This window comes from Dicentrarchus labrax, unplaced genomic scaffold (genome assembly GCF_905237075.1).
Source record: "Dicentrarchus labrax unplaced genomic scaffold, dlabrax2021, whole genome shotgun sequence".
Classification (NCBI taxonomy): domain Eukaryota; kingdom Metazoa; phylum Chordata; class Actinopteri; family Moronidae; genus Dicentrarchus; species Dicentrarchus labrax.
This window is the reverse complement of record NW_026136708.1, coordinates 19,769,333-19,784,455: the sequence shown is the minus strand read 5'-3', so window position 1 is coordinate 19,784,455 and position 15,123 is coordinate 19,769,333. Positions and strand designations below refer to the sequence as shown.

At 40.9% G+C, this 15,123-nt stretch overlaps 2 protein-coding genes across 2 annotated transcripts; one reads left to right on the top strand and one right to left on the bottom strand.

Moving 5' to 3' along the window:
• Positions 1-492: 492 nt before the first annotated feature.
• On the bottom strand, positions 493-8,114 carry pex3 (peroxisomal biogenesis factor 3). Its single transcript, XM_051408417.1, has 12 exons — positions 7,900-8,114; positions 6,747-6,878; positions 6,536-6,617; positions 6,197-6,240; positions 5,929-6,050; positions 5,135-5,201; positions 4,982-5,036; positions 4,613-4,751; positions 4,461-4,531; positions 4,261-4,383; positions 3,863-3,959; positions 493-2,964 (listed from the first exon to the last, which is right to left on the bottom strand). Exons 1-12 carry the CDS (start codon positions 7,970-7,972, stop codon positions 2,881-2,883), a joined length of 1,089 nt encoding a protein of 362 aa, XP_051264377.1. The 5' UTR covers positions 7,973-8,114; the 3' UTR covers positions 493-2,880.
• A 550-nt stretch (positions 8,115-8,664) lies between these two features.
• adat2 (adenosine deaminase tRNA specific 2) lies at positions 8,665-11,311 on the top strand. The gene is made up of 6 exons (XM_051408436.1): positions 8,665-8,987; positions 9,474-9,578; positions 9,898-10,048; positions 10,141-10,247; positions 10,542-10,614; positions 11,185-11,311. The coding sequence occupies exons 1-6, from the start codon at positions 8,898-8,900 to the stop codon at positions 11,211-11,213; spliced, it is 555 nt and encodes a 184-aa protein (XP_051264396.1). The 5' UTR covers positions 8,665-8,897; the 3' UTR covers positions 11,214-11,311.
• The last annotated feature ends 3,812 nt before the right edge of the window (positions 11,312-15,123 follow it).

Here is a 15,123-nt window from a genome sequence, read left to right as displayed (position 1 = left end):
ACACTGGGTGCAGACATTCAACCCCATTAGATGATGCATCCTGTTGACTCGGACCCCCTGACTTTCTCTCTCCTGCCACCATGAGGGCAACATTTGTGGTTTTGTGTGAAACTCTTGGATTGATTGCCATGAAATCTGCTGCTGACATTTTTGTGTCCATCAAGATGAATTGTATATACTTTGGTGATCTTCTGTCCCATATTGCAAAACTAATAAAAAAAAAAAACCCCATCAACTTCAGCTGTAGTTAGTGTTTAGTGCTAATTAGCAACTAGCAACCTAATGTGCTAAACTACTACTAACTTTCATTAGTTCATGTGTAAACTACCAAACAGGAGAGATGACATCATCCTCTCATCTGTTACTGCACAATGTTGACATGATCATTTTATTTCCTGGTTAATAATTGGCTTGATGGAAAGTAAACTTGTTGTTAAGAATTTGGACAGATTTTTTTTTTCTTTTAAGGAAACACAAAATAAAGAATGTATATGAAATCTCATTTGATGTTTATTATCTCTTCAGTAAATTGCTACAAACATACATTTCAGCTGTCATTCAGGATGCTATGCTTCAAAAGGCATAACATTATTGATTACATAGAGATTTACATTCTCACCTGACAGTTTAAGTCATCGAGGGATCAGGAACTAAGTTAGAGGGACTGTCAGCTGATGTTATCTCAATGAGAAGGAAACTGGCCTAAAGCTACAGGTTACCTGCTCTCATATGACCCACAGACAAAGACTGAAAGGAGGTGGATTCTTTCTCTCCACAATCTGGTTTCTGGTGAATCCCAACAGTCACCAAAGCATATTTTAACTTCTTCCAGTTTTATGACATCAGCAGCTTTTCCTCTACTATTCATTTAGGAGCTTTACCTTTGCTTTGCAGCTTTACCTCCATAGGTAGCAAACCCTGCCCGTGTATCACCGAGGTGGGACAAATTAAAGCTTAAGTAGTATTTGATCTGTCAGAGTAGTAAAGTAATGCTCTGAGAGGTATTTTACTATGGTTACAGTGATCTAAGTAAACGACTGAAACAATATAGAGTAAATGAAAGTATAGAATTCAAAAGTGAAAGCCACCGCTAACAGATCCGCTTCGATGAAACTGTCAGTTGTGATATAATGTAAAAAATCACCTTCCCCTGGTCTCACTGAACTGTCCCCTAAAGTCACTTTAATGCTGCTCCTGGAGACCCCAAGTGCTGGGTATTTCCAGTCTCGGTGTGTTAACCAGCTCTCCACTGGCCCAACACACCCGATTTATTGAAGTAGCTAATCAGAGGTGGTGGGATGGAGTTTCACACATCTGTTGGCTTCCTGGATAACGCTCCTGTAATAGACCCTCTTCACTGCAGATGTTTTGTCTCGTCAAAGCAGGAAAAGCACATATAATATCAATAATGGCTGCATTCCATTTAGATAAGCCAGTAGCAGGGCTCTGGTGTTGTGCACGCTCACCGACTGACATGGCTTACACTGAATGGAATGGAGCCATCGTTAATGTTATGTTATTAGTCAAAATGTGTGCTTTAAAATCCTTTCAGCTTTTCAATAAGTCTTGTTGTGTTTACGTAGGTCATATAGAGGGGTCAGTATTAAATTGGGACCGTTTCATAACCAGGTAAAAACTCCTTGTAGTAGGTTTAACCGTTTTACAATGCAAACGAGGATCAATACCAATACTGTCATGGACAGAATCACAAATACAAAACTTTTATTTAATTAAATTTTGGAATAAAGTCCTTCATATGAAAAGCAAAAGGATGGCAATGCAGAGGGAGTCTCACACACCAGCTGAAGAAGAGTGACACCTTGTGGACAGAAAAAGAACTACACTGGGAAAAGGACACTGGATTAAATGCTCCAAAACACATACCGGTATTTATAGATTGTTTTTCAGAAATGTCTACATGTCCTCATTTTTGACTCTGCACCAAAACAAGTGAACTGTTGTCTTTTAGATGGAAAAAGAGCAACTACACACAACTGCGGTTGGACTGATAGGAGTTTGTTAACATTAGTGTTTTATTAAAAGTAAGATTTTGACCACTTAAAGTCACCCACCTCTGATACATATATTAAATTTGGAATTAATCAATGACAATGGCTGTGAAAATACAGCTTGTTCATCTTCTCACTCATTGATAATCACGTTCTTAGCTGTAAACTGTAATATCTCCAAATTACCCACAAAACTGCTGCTGACGTTTCCACCATTTTAAAAACACTGAATATTAGCAGAAAAATTAAATAAAATCACCTCAGTATCAGCCCACATCGGTCCAACCCAACAAACATCCCACTACCACCTGGATGACGCTGTGAAAGGAAAGAAAGGAAAGAAGAAAACCTTTACACATTGTAAACCCTTCTCGTATGGAAACACTCACCACTGCTGTGTACTGGAAAAGGGGAAAATCTATAATATCATCATTATAAACTGACGGTGTTTCAGGATCGTCATGTTGGAAAAGAGTTTATTTGGAGATCCGTTCTTTTCTCAGTGTGTGTTCTTTACCTCTTGGGGTAAATAAAACCCAAATTACCAGGTTAAATAAGACTCCAGTTCCCAAGATGCAGTGGTCCCAGAGTTAATCACAGGCCCTGCTGTGACTACAAACCCCAGAGCAAGTCTCCTCTTCCTCCACCAGTTCTGTAATCCATAATTTTCCCAGAGGGGACACAGAAACACCCACTGCCGCCTTGTCGTGAATCCCCGCCGTCAAAATGAAAAGTCTGCAGGACTGGGAGAAGAAAAGTGTCTCACAGAAAGGAAGAAGGGATTAACAGTCCAGGCTTTTGTTATTTCTGTTTTCATCCCTCTTTTCATCCTCTCTAATTTTCCCTTTCTCTTCTCTTCGTGCTTGGTTGATTATTTCTGCAGCTCCTGTGGCGCACTGAAGGTCTCATAGACGTTGGCCGCAAACTCCTTGACCTGGTCGTTCATCAGCAAGTCCTGAGACAGAGCGACAGAAAGTCAGAGACACTTGCAGAGTTGTAACATACAGACGAGTAAGGAGTGATAATAGTTATTCTGCTTTGGCTGATTCTGGCCTTTAAAATGTGCTTTTATTTTCAAAATTAACTTGTACAAAGGTGGGAATCACCCATTAAGAGGTTTTAGAGTTAATTCACACGTTAAAATAATTTATCATGTTCTAACAATGCCAGACATGCAACATTTATTATTTGAGCAGTCAGTAGTGCAGGGTATTTTTTAAGTTTGGGTTTTAATACCAAATTGAGAAATTTCCTACAAAACTACTTTTATAAATAAGAAAGAAAGAAATGTGCATTAATAAAAGTCAGTTTAAAAAAATAAAACATGAATTGAATCTAAAACTTTTATATACAAGAATAAGTAGAGAAGACATCTGATGCCAGGTTTTGGTTCTTGGCTCACTGCTATCACACATTTGAGTCGCTACTAAAAAAGGTATAAAGGTCTGATACCTAGCTGTAGCAGTCAGTGTTAATGAACAGCCAAAAAGTGCAGATGAAAAAGATTAAAGAACAGTTCAGAGTCTCTAAAATAAAACATCTGTAGTGTGGACTTTCTGATTACTGAGTTGGCACAATATCAGCCAAACACAACAAACAACTGCAGCCTGACCTGCTTATCTGCTGTCTGACTGACCAGTAGACCATTAACCTCAGATGTGGATTTGGTTTAAAATCTGGTTGTCCGAGTATTTCACCTTCTTTAAATGCAAACCCACAAATATTAAATATTAAGAGGTGAAAGTCAGTGTTCAAAGTAAATCTTCCTGAAGTTGGTTCTCTCTGCTTCCTGACTGTGATGTTTGTGATGTTTGTGTGTCTGAACAAAAGAAACAAATGAAGCCTGGTTTCACCTGAACAAAGTGGCTGGGAGTCTCGCTGCAGATGGTGTTGATCTGACCATTGACGATGGGGATGATCTTCGCCAGCGGCAGACTGACTGCAGCAAGACTGAGTAGACAGACAGACAGACAGAAGACAGACAGACAGACAGAAAGCAGTCAGTTCAGTTCAATGTCAACATGGAGCTGTGCGTCTGCACTTAAAAACAAACAAACAAACAAACAAACAAACAAACTTTCTGCAGCAGTGACCAAATAACTGGAACCTTTGTAATATTTCTGAATCACTGCTGAGAGGTTTGACAGTTAAATTATGTAATTCTTTATAATTAATAGTCATCGTTATAATTAGCAGGGGGAAATAATTTACTGAACAGAATATTAGTGGTTTTTAAGGTCAAGCAGCTGACCTATCGGCTGCAGAGCTGGGGGCGGAGTCACCGGGAGGTGGGCGGAAGAACTCGGCCAGGTTGTCCAGCAGACGAGAGAAACCTCGGTTCAAACAGGCGTTCAGGACGGTGGAGAAGTCTGGACTGGAGTCACAAACGCACACGTCAGAATCCCAGAACACACAAGTCTACAGGCGTACAAACACAGGTGTGGCGTTTACCTGTCCAACATGTCTCTGGTCTCGTTTAACAGTCTGATGGTCACAGCATCGTTTTCTGTCAGCCCACACGCCTGAGCACAAGAGAGGACTGGTTAAACAAGCAGACGCTGTGATGCTGTGAATACAGCTCGTCGTACTGTGTGTGTAGTGACCTGGTCGGCGAGCGCGTTCTCGTCGTCAGCCAGCATGTACCAGGACAGCGGCCGCTCGGAGCCGGACTCCACCTCCGCTCGGATCCAACTCAACTGCTGCTCCAACTCCAGCAGAGACAGGCTCTGCTTCAGAGACATGCTGCCAACCAACAGAGAAATAATCAACAACTGTTTACTTATGAAGCAAAAATGAATGTAATTAAACATGTTGGTTGTTTTGGACTGTCTGTGTTGATTTGAAAATGTCACATGGTGCTCTGGGAACTTGTCTGACCCTATTTTCTGACATTGTAAAGACTGAACAATAAAAAAATTAACCAAACAATATAATAATGCAACTGAAAGTAATCATTAGTTGCATGCACTCACCCTCCCAGCGAGTTCTGTACTGCCTTCTTCACTACTGTCATCAACTCTGTCAAACCTGGAGACAGACAGACGTGGAGGTATAAAACTCTGACAGACTGACGGAAGCAAGGATGAACAGGGTTAAACGTGTCTGCGTGTACATCTCCATCCTACCGTCTCCCAGTAGATGTTGGATACTGGACAGGTACTGCTGCTGGACGTCTGGGGGGGCCAGAGGAGTCTGAGACAAAAAACAAACAAACACATAAATAACACACACACATATGTAAATATTTATATTTCATTTAACTCCTTCCCATGCATGCTGCTGAGAGTACTCGCAGTCCCGGGGTCTCTCCCTCTCCTCTAGGGGCGTGCAGTAGGTGTGGTGGCGTGGCGGGTCACGTTTGACCTTTCCTCTCACTCTTTCTCTTCAGATCTCTGGATTAGGGTGTTTGCATAGCTTCTATGTAAATAGTTTGTAAATATTTAAATAGCTATTTTTGATCTTCTCCCTCCCCTTGTAGATTTACATTAAATATTCAATGTGCCTGAAGCGAGTTTGTGATTATTTGGCTGAATGATAATAATAATGTTCAAAGTGAGTGTACGTACATTTCCCTCGCTGTATACCGATCGGAAACAGGTTTGCATGTGCAGTGATGTACTTATTGATCCGACAACTGTTTTTCTTTTTGTTTTATATCATCTTAAAGTGAACATCTTTGGGTTTTGGTCTGGTGGTCAGAGCAAACAAGACATTTAATGATGACGTCACCAGAATCTGGGACAATATGATGGTATAATATACTAATATATACTTATAAGTAACATCAGAGTGACGTCTCTACACGTCTCTACAGTTTTACTCCAATAACGTGAACAGCAGACACTAACACAGCTGGATTAGTTACTACTGTGTTCTTACCGGTTCTATAAGTGAAGCTTCTGAATATTGTGTTTCTCACCATTGTGTTCTTGCCTATGGAGTTGTCCAGGTACAGGTAACCTCCTATGATGTTCAACTGGACTCTCAGCAGAACCACCAGCATGCAGGTGCTGTACACCCCGACGACGGTGCGGGTGAAACCTGAACGAGACAACAAGTTTCACATGAGAAAAACCAAAGAAATTTAAAAGGTGGCAGTTTTTCTCTTGTGAAGCAGAGCGGGATTAATGTGTGACACTTCACAGCGTATGAGATGGTTTAGTCTGATGTGAAGAACAAAAACTTACTGAGGATCTTTAAATCTTCCCAGATTTCCAGTTTATTGGCTGGTCTGTGAGACAATGTGTGAAAGGAGAAAAAGAAGCATTACTGGTTTGTTTTTACATCATCAAGAGTGCGAGTTACATTGCACTTCACGGCACACTTTCTATTTCTCTACACACAGAAAGGTAATACTTCAACACGGGTATTTAGCACGACAACTATATCTACAATGGCATATCTGCTTAAAACAATCAACACTATTTTAGCCTTAGATATACAAAAAGTGTAGAGAAGTGTGTACAAGTGCATTAGGAAACAAACAAATCCTACTGAATCTAACCGTAAAAGGAACTTGTACTCACTTGGTCTTGAGTAGTGCAGTTAGGTTTTCTGAATTCAGTTGATTGATGATGGCTTCTTTCAGAGGAGGGAGCATGGACAGCACTGCAACACACACACACACACACACACACATATATATATATGATCTAGTGCAGTCAAATCTAAAATGGCTTGTGCTGTTGAGCAAAGATGATCTCTCAGTTTTCCATAGGACCTGTGTAAAGTCCTCACCGGTCATGTTGCAGGTCCTCTGGTTGCTTTCAAAGTGGAACTGTCGTCTGGCCTGAGCGATGTAATCGGTCGCCTCTTTCTCCTGGATCTCCCTGATCTTCTTCTGGGCATATTTACCCAGGAAGTACACTCCTGGAGGACCGGCAACAAGTGAGAAGTAGTCAGGTTTGCACAATTAATCGACATATTATCAAAGATCTCCATATGGCCAAGTGCAAGGTGTTGTTCTCCAGATTAAAGAAAACATGTTTGGTTTGGTACAGACCCCAAACACATGATTTAATTGGGGTTTTTTTGGGGGGGTGAAAATTAAATTTCATGCAAAGACAATCATTCCCACAACTTATATTGTAATATCTGTCAAAAATAATCACAATATCATGGGTTTTATTTACCATATGATGCAGCCCTGGAAGTAATACTAACTTATATCAAGCAGCACAGGCAATAACCCTCAGGTCTCAACTGCATGTAGAGTCACCAGCAATGCGCCTTGTTAAAGATAGATGCTGCCAACATTACATACTTTTATTTCTACATTTGAATTTGACCAGTTCATGCCAGAAAACAAATCATAAACACACAGAATCAGCAAAAACCTTATTAATATTTAACAAACACACAAACTTAATGATTTTAAACACCAGTGCTGGATCTGAACTAGACAACAGGATGAGCCCAGCTGCGGTTTCCATAAAGCCACAGGAGATAAACAACCCAGACACTCAGTGGTCAGCACTTTGGTTTAATTACCATGTTTCATCATCGCCTCGCAGAAAGGCGATAATGGATAAGATGTCTCACTTAAATGCAAATCCTCTTAATACTCTCACTTAATCATTACAAGTCATTTTAAACGCAGTATATAACCAGCAAACCACGCAGTGTACATTAGAGTCAATATTTGGTTCTTTTCCATGAAGTATTAACTTGAGGTTAACATTACACCTAAAGACTTTAATGAGGATGATTGGACGAGAATATAGACGCCGAAGTGAAGAGACATACTAAACAATTCTTACAAGCTGTTGAAATATATATTTTTACAAACACAAGTTCTCCTGGTGAGTAAGAAAATATTAAACATCGAGATTTGTGAGCGCAGTCCGGCGTGTCGCTAAAGTTACCAGCTAGCTCAGGAGCTAACTCTTACCTCCAACTACAGCTCCGGTGAAAATAAATTTCCTTTTGTGGCGTTTGACAAAATTCCAGACAGATGAAAACATCCTCGGACTGTGACGAGTTCGGAAACTAAAAACACTTTTAACTTTGTGCGGACTGTTTTGCTGGCATGATATCTGAGGAGTTTTTCCGGCTAGCTAGCTGCTATCATGCTAACTGTCAAAAGTGCCAAAGTATGTCGGTCAAGCTAGGCAGAGTAAGTAACAGAACTTCCGGTTGTTAATTTCAAAATAAAACCCGAAGTGAGGGTGAAACTTTCATGGCAAAGTGCTTACTGTGGTTATATTTAGACCATAACCGTCGCATAAAAGACTATACAGACATAATATAAGTAAAGACAGAGCCAAAATTAAATTTTGAATAATTTATTTAGTAATTTAAAAAAAATCTAATGATCATTTTGGACCAAAAATTATATTTTTTATAAAGAAATAATATCAACGCTTTTAATGAGAACCATTTAAATTTCGTTTGTGACCAACATATGTCAGGACAAATACCTAAAACATACCTTTGGCCTTTCTAGTCACTCCATACTATAAACTGATAAATATATCTGTAATAATCTAACATCATCCAGATAATATTGGGATCATAGCTCTACACAATATATCTTTAAAAACCTGATTTCTGTCAAACCCTAAAACAGGGAGTCTTTCATTCTGGAGAAAAATAGATTCCAGCTTTTATTTTATACGTAAAACCTCTCTGTTTCCGGTTTTCCACCTCACCAACTGCAGGCAACTTGACAACATCGGCAGGTAGCGTGGAGATCGACTGCTAATGTCTGGGGAGCGGTCCGTCCGGTGCTATCTTCCCCTGCCGGCGTGGGTTAAACTACAACGAGGGAAAAACGCGTGACTAATAATAATAATAATAATAATAATAAGCCATGAGCCACAAACACTCAACATAATGCGAACAGCCGTATGACTTCTTATTCAGCGGAGGTCAGTGTTGACGGTTGCCATGGGAACAGACGAGGGCCTTAGAGCCGCGGAGTGTTTTCATCCGAGCGATGAGGAAATCGAGAAGTGGATGGACGACGCGTTTGACACGGTGGGTGATCAATGCTATTGATTGTAATCAATCAGTCGGTCATTGTGTTATTGTTTATTATTTTACACGTTAAGAGGATATAGATTGTTAAAGAGTGCCACGTTATCTAACGTTACTAGTTGAAGCTCAACTCTTGGAGATAAAGTGAGAGTTTAAATTCATGCTCCGTGCAAGGAGCAGAAAAGAGACTAAAAACAAATAAAAGAAATATAAAATAGAGACAATAAAGTTGAATGTGGTCCTGTACATGTGCAGTGTTACAAGGTTATAATGCAAAACAAACAGTTAACAGTCTTTTCAGTCACTTATTTATCAGTTAATGTAAATTAATTAACAGATTAATGGATGGTATGGAAGTAATTGCTGGTTTCAGCTATAATCTACATAAAGATACCGTCAGTGACATTATCATTGTGTTATAATGCGTTCACACTGTTCATGTGTCGGTTGCTGTGTGTTGACCTGCTGTGGATGTGATGGCTGCAGGCCAAAGATGCTCTGGAGAACGGAGAGGTGCCGGTTGGATGTCTGATGGTCTACAGCAATCAAGTCATTGGAAAAGGACGGAACGAAGTCAACGAGACCAAAAATGTAGGAACAAATGAAGAATGTGCATCCAGTCTGGGGAAACCTTGAGACTGAGCCCCGTGCAGAAGTCAGTTAGTCAGTTTGTGTTGGGTTTTTTTTTTTTCAGTCAGTAAAAACAAACCACTACAATTTAGAGCAAGGCAATTTTATTTATGTAGCACATTTAATTACAGCTAAACTTCAACTCTTAAAACCTTGAATTTCAAAGGGAGTATGGCATTAGGTTCATCCAGCTCAAAGAGAAAGTGACAGCCAAGCTATGCACAACATGTGTCTGTCTCTTGTGTGTGTGTGTGTGTGTGTGTGTGTGTGTGTGTATTAGGCCACTCGCCACGCTGAGATGGTGGCCCTGGACCAGCTCCTGGCCTGGTGTCGTCACAGCAACCTGGATGTGAGCAGCGTGTGCGAGCGAACGGCGCTGTACGTCACAGTGGAGCCGTGCATCATGTGTGCCGCAGCCCTGCGCCTCCTCAGTATCCTCCCCCCAACCTGTGTGTGTGTTCTTGTGTGGTCTGTGTGTGTGTGTGTGTGTGTCGACAGCTGTTGTTCCTTCATCAGCTGGCAGATATCCCGGTGGTTGTGTACGGTTGCAGGAACGAGCGGTTTGGAGGCTGCGGTTCAGTCCTGGATGTTTCCTCTGCAAGCTTACCTCAGACTGGGAGCACGTTCAAGGTCTGTGTTTGTCCCTGGTGTCTTTTTATGTTTGTCTAATTTATTGTATTTGTGTGTGTGTGTGTGTGTGTGTGTGTGTGTGATTGTGTGTGTTGTCCTTGGAAAGGTTTGTGGGTGTTTTCAGTCTCTGCAGCCTGATTCTTAAATCTGGTAGAAAACCTTCCTGAAAGAGTGGAGGCTGTTTCAGCAGCAGTGTATAAAATGTGGCTGTCCACATACTTTTGTCCTTATAGTGTGTGTGTGTGTGTGTGTGTGTGTGTGTGTGTGTGTGTGTGTGTGTGTGTGTGTGTGCAGTGTGTTTCAGGGCACAGAGCAGAAGAAGCTGTAGAGATGCTGAAGACTTTCTACAAACAGGAGAATCCAAACGGTGATCAGAATCTATCTCTTCTTCTTTTCCTCCTCTCTTCTCCTCTCTTATCTTCTCTATTCTCATCTCCTCGTCTTATCTTTTCTTACATCTCCTCTTTAGTTTCTTCTTTTCTCCTCCTTTCAGACTTTTGTTTTTATGCTGTTTCACAGGAACTCTTTATTAATTTCTTCTTTGCCATTCTTTCTTTCTTGCCCTTTCTTTACATTACTTCTTAAAACTGTTGTTTGTTTTCTTTTTCTGTTCATATTGTTTATTTATTTTACAACATCTTTCTTCCTTCTTCCTTCTCTCAGTGTCATGTTGTATCAACTTCCCTCTTAAATTCCTTCCTCTTTTGTTTTTTTCTTTCTATTTATGAAGAATATCTTCCCTTTGTTTCTGCTTATTTTCTTCCTTCCCCCGTATTCCTTCATCCCTCATCTACTTCCCTTCACTCCTTCCTTTTCTTGTTCTGTTCTTCCTTCCCGCTCATTGCCTTCCCAACTTCCTTCCTGTTTTCTCTTCTTTTTCTTGTCTTTTCCTTTCTCTAACAGCATCACTCTCTCTCTCTCTCTCTCTCCGTTTCAGCCCCCAAACCCAAAACAAGGAAGGACTGAGCTTTCCCGAACAAACCAGCTGTTTATTGAATTTTTATATTGCTTGTATTTACGTTTTTATTGTGATTCGTTTATTGAATAAATGACATTGTAAATAATGTTTTGTGTGTTTCATACATTCTTTGAATATTAGCTGCTTTTCAGTCATTCTGCCAGCAGGGGGCGCCGTAAACCAGCTAACTCCCCATTAAGCAACTTTCAACAGACAAACCTTAAACATCTAAAACATCCAGAACATCAACTTTTCTTGAACTAATCTGACGTTTTATCCGCTCACGGAGAAGCACGTGGAATGAAAACAGAAATATGAGAATGATCAACATTAGACAGTCCACATATTTAGCAAAGAGAAAACAGAATTTAATTCAATTTTGCGTCGTTGGATTTTTCTCTGGGCGTTTGTTGTTGTGTGTCTGCAGGCCATGTTGGTGTTACTGTTCATAACCACCCAGTTCCCTTTGTTCTAAAACTGTAAATGTAAAACACACCACTTCCTGCGCTATTTCTCAGAGAACGAGACCGTGTGAGAAACAGTGAGGAAGTGTGTGTGTGTGTGTGTGTGTGTGTGTGTGTGTATCTAGCAGCGCTCAGCAGGAGTGACCTTCACAACTGCTCATATAACACACACAGTGACACACTTCAGACTTTCTGTCGTTTCACTTCCTCTCAGACACACATACTGAGGCGTGTCGGTGTGTGTGTGTGTGTGTGTGCGTTCGCTGCAGCTGCAGGAGTTAAAAAAAAACCCTGCTCGAGTGTGTGTGTGTAGATGCTTGCAAGAATGAGTGTGTGTGTGGGTGTTTCAGGTGTCCTGCTGTATTTCTTTTCTCCTGCTGAGCTCAACAAAGCGAAGGAGAACATTTCGTTTGTCTTTTACACTCTGTTTTTTACTTCCTTCCTCTCTTCCTTTCTTCTTTTAGTGGCTGACAACTTCCGTCCTCCCCTGCTTCCGTCCGTCCTCCCCTGCTTCCTTCCTCCCCTGCTTCCGTCCGTCCTCCCCTGCTTCCTTCCTCCCCTGCTTCCTTCCGTCCTCCCCTGCTTCCTTCCTCCCCTGCTTCCGTCCTGCTTCTTTGCTTCCTTCATTTGTTCATCACGTTTGCCTTTCCTTCCTCCTTATTTCCTTCATTTTATTATTTTACAACTTCCTTCCTCCTTCTTCATGTTTTCCTTTCTTCCTCCTCCTTTCCTCTTTACTTTTCCCTCTTTGATTCCTCCCTTCCTTACATTTTATACTTTTATTTGTATTTAATTTCTTTAATGATTTATATAATTTTCTTTCACCTATTTTCTACTTCCTTTTTTCCTTCCTCTTTCCATCTTTCATCCTCTTTCCATTTTATTTCTGCTTAACTCCTTTATCTTCTTTCCTATCCTATTCCCTTATTTCCATTTTTCCTTTACACCCCAACTCCTTTCTTTCTTGTTTTGTTCTTCCTCCCTGTTTTCCTTCCTTTCGGTTTTCTTCCTCAGCTTCTTTCCTTCAGTGGCAAATCATGTTTCTTACTTTCTTAACCCTTTTTCTACTTCCTTTTGACCCTCCATCTTTCAATGGCCCGTCATGATTTTTCTTCACACATCGCTCCTTCCTTCCTTCTTTCCTTCCTTTCTCATCGTATTTCCTTCCCTCTTTCCTCTTTTTCCTTTCTTACATCAGTAGTTCATTATCTTTCTCCCCTCCTGTCTTCCTTTCTTCCAGCCTCAGTTTCCCCACAAAGCCCACCCTCTTCCAGCACATACATGTCACATGAACACTATTACTGCCCCACATTTTCTAAACAGAATTAAATCACAGATAAAAATGTTTTTTTTTTCCCCGACTGAATCACGTGCCGGCATCCAGCTCCTCTCTGCTCGTTAGTATGTAAATGTATGCTAATTAATGCAGAGCAGAATATTCCAGAATGTTTTAATGTGTCACCTCAGAGTGGAGGAGTTGACGTGTTACTGAAGAGACGACACACACACACACACGTGTGCGCAGCAGTGCAGAGTTAGCTGTTAAGCGCTAATGAACAGAGTGTGTTGTGTCAAACTCTCCTTCCCAAACTGACAGCAAGAGGAGTCACACACACACACACACACACACACACACACACACACACACAAAAGTGTAATATGAGATGTCATATTGTGTAAAGGTGAAAGAACAACACTGCCAGAGAAAATTACGTTTATATTTTATTATTTCACTACCAAATGACCTGAGGAGGAGGAGGAGGAGGAGGAGGAGAGGAAGAGGAGGAGGAGGAGAAGAGGAAGAGGAGGAGGAGAGGAAGAGGAGGAGGAGGAGGAGGAGGAGGTTTTGTTTAAGGAGGAAGCAGATGGGGGGAGTTTGTGTTGACAGGAAGCGGTGGGATGTTGTGTTTTGTGGTTTAACCTTTAAAGTCTACAGACAAAGAAAATGAAACCAACTGAAATAGTCTCATTGTTGCTCCGCCCTCCTGCTCTGCGCGGGGGGAGGAATGCAATCGCTCGCTAGCGCCTCACTTTCTGTCTCTGCTGTTGTTTTACTGCTTTGTCGTGCTTCTGGCAGCCCATCAAGTTGCTTTATTTTTTTTTTTTTTACGCTCCCTTTCTTTCAGCCGTCTCTTTTCCTTGTTACATCCTCTCCACCTTGAGAAATCCACCGCTTTAGTTTTACCTCCTGTCAGCTGTTTCTTTCTTTGCCTCTATTATTTGCTTTTGTTTGTCTCTTTTCAGTTATCTTTTTCTTCCATCAGTTCCTGTTTTGTTGGGAGACGGACTGCATCAGCTTCTTTCTTTCTTTCTTTCTTTCTTTCTTTCTTTCTTTCTTTCTTTCTAGAGTGAAATCCGGTCAATCCTCTGAGCCTTTACACCTGGACAACACAGGCCTCTAAATTTATTCCATTTTATCTGGCCAGAAGACGCCTGCTAACAGGGTTTCACCGGAGGAAGCGGTGAATGTATGATGTTGAGTGTATTAGGGGTTTGGTTGGTGATAGAGAGCTGGTAAAGCAGTTATAGGAGGACTGGTTACATTTTAAAAGACCCAGCGAGCGCATGAATGCATCCAGTCATGACACTGAGGCCAAACATTAACTCAGTCTCACATTGTGATTTGCAACTTCCCAACGTCACTGAAACACACACTCATCAACGCTCTGAAGTGCAGCCTCAGTCTTGAGTCAGTGACACAGAATATCTTTAGAACAGACTCTGATAATAACACTGTCTGTTTCTGTCTCTTCGCTGTCGGCCTGCCTCCGTCTGTCCGTCTGTCTGTCTGCACGCAGTCCCAGTGTTTCAAACTCCTTCTATTTGAAAGACAAAATATGTTGTTTGTCATCAAAACGACCTAAGTGAACTTTTCCTGATCTGTCACTTTGATCGTATGTTTAAAATCTTTCATTTTGTCATACAGATTGTCTGTACTGTAATTGTCGGTCTATTCTGTACACACATCTATCACATGTCTGTCCGTCCTAGGAGAGGGATCCCTCCTGAAGTTTCTCCCATTTTTTGGGGGAGGTTTTCCCTATCTGACTCTAGGATCCAATGATAGAGGATGGGAATTCCAGCTCTTTTTAGTGAGCTGGATCATTTGGCTTTTATATCATAATTCATAATTCAGCCACATTTATCAATGTTTTGACCTACGATTGGTACGTATGCACATATATCATTTGGATGATTTGATGTATCTATACTAAACCAATCATTTCTAGAATGCCTTAATTCTATTTTGAACATTTTATTTATATTGAACAATGTTTTGTATGTTGGCGACCGGCACAACGTCCTTGGGTCTTATTACCAAAATATTTCTGCATTGTTTTTAACAAACATGTTATAGGATCAGCAAAGAAATCGTCTCTCAGACGGGAGCCGGCTCATACATACGTTCCCGAACAATCCATCACTAATAAAAGGAACAGCTTGTGAAGCCCTT

What these genes read in the sequence shown, in the direction of transcription:
- pex3 (XM_051408417.1), bottom strand. Translation starts at nt 7,972, where the DNA reads ATGTTTTCATCTGTCTGGAATTTTGTCAAACGCCACAAAAGGAAATTT. An exon ending in ACCAGAGACATGTTGGACAG is followed by an intron (nt 4,384 to 4,460) that starts GTAAACGCCACA and finishes TTGTGACTCCAG; the next exon opens with TCCAGACTTCTCCACCGTCC. An exon ending in CCCAGCTCTGCAGCCGATAG is followed by an intron (nt 3,960 to 4,260) that starts GTCAGCTGCTTG and finishes CTGTCTACTCAG; the next exon opens with TCTTGCTGCAGTCAGTCTGC.
- adat2 (XM_051408436.1), top strand. Translation starts at nt 8,898, where the DNA reads ATGGGAACAGACGAGGGCCTTAGAGCCGCGGAGTGTTTTCATCCGAGC. An exon ending in AAGTCAACGAGACCAAAAAT is followed by an intron (nt 9,579 to 9,897) that starts GTAGGAACAAAT and finishes TGTGTGTATTAG; the next exon opens with GCCACTCGCCACGCTGAGAT. An exon ending in CGCAGCCCTGCGCCTCCTCA is followed by an intron (nt 10,049 to 10,140) that starts GTATCCTCCCCC and finishes ATCAGCTGGCAG; the next exon opens with ATATCCCGGTGGTTGTGTAC.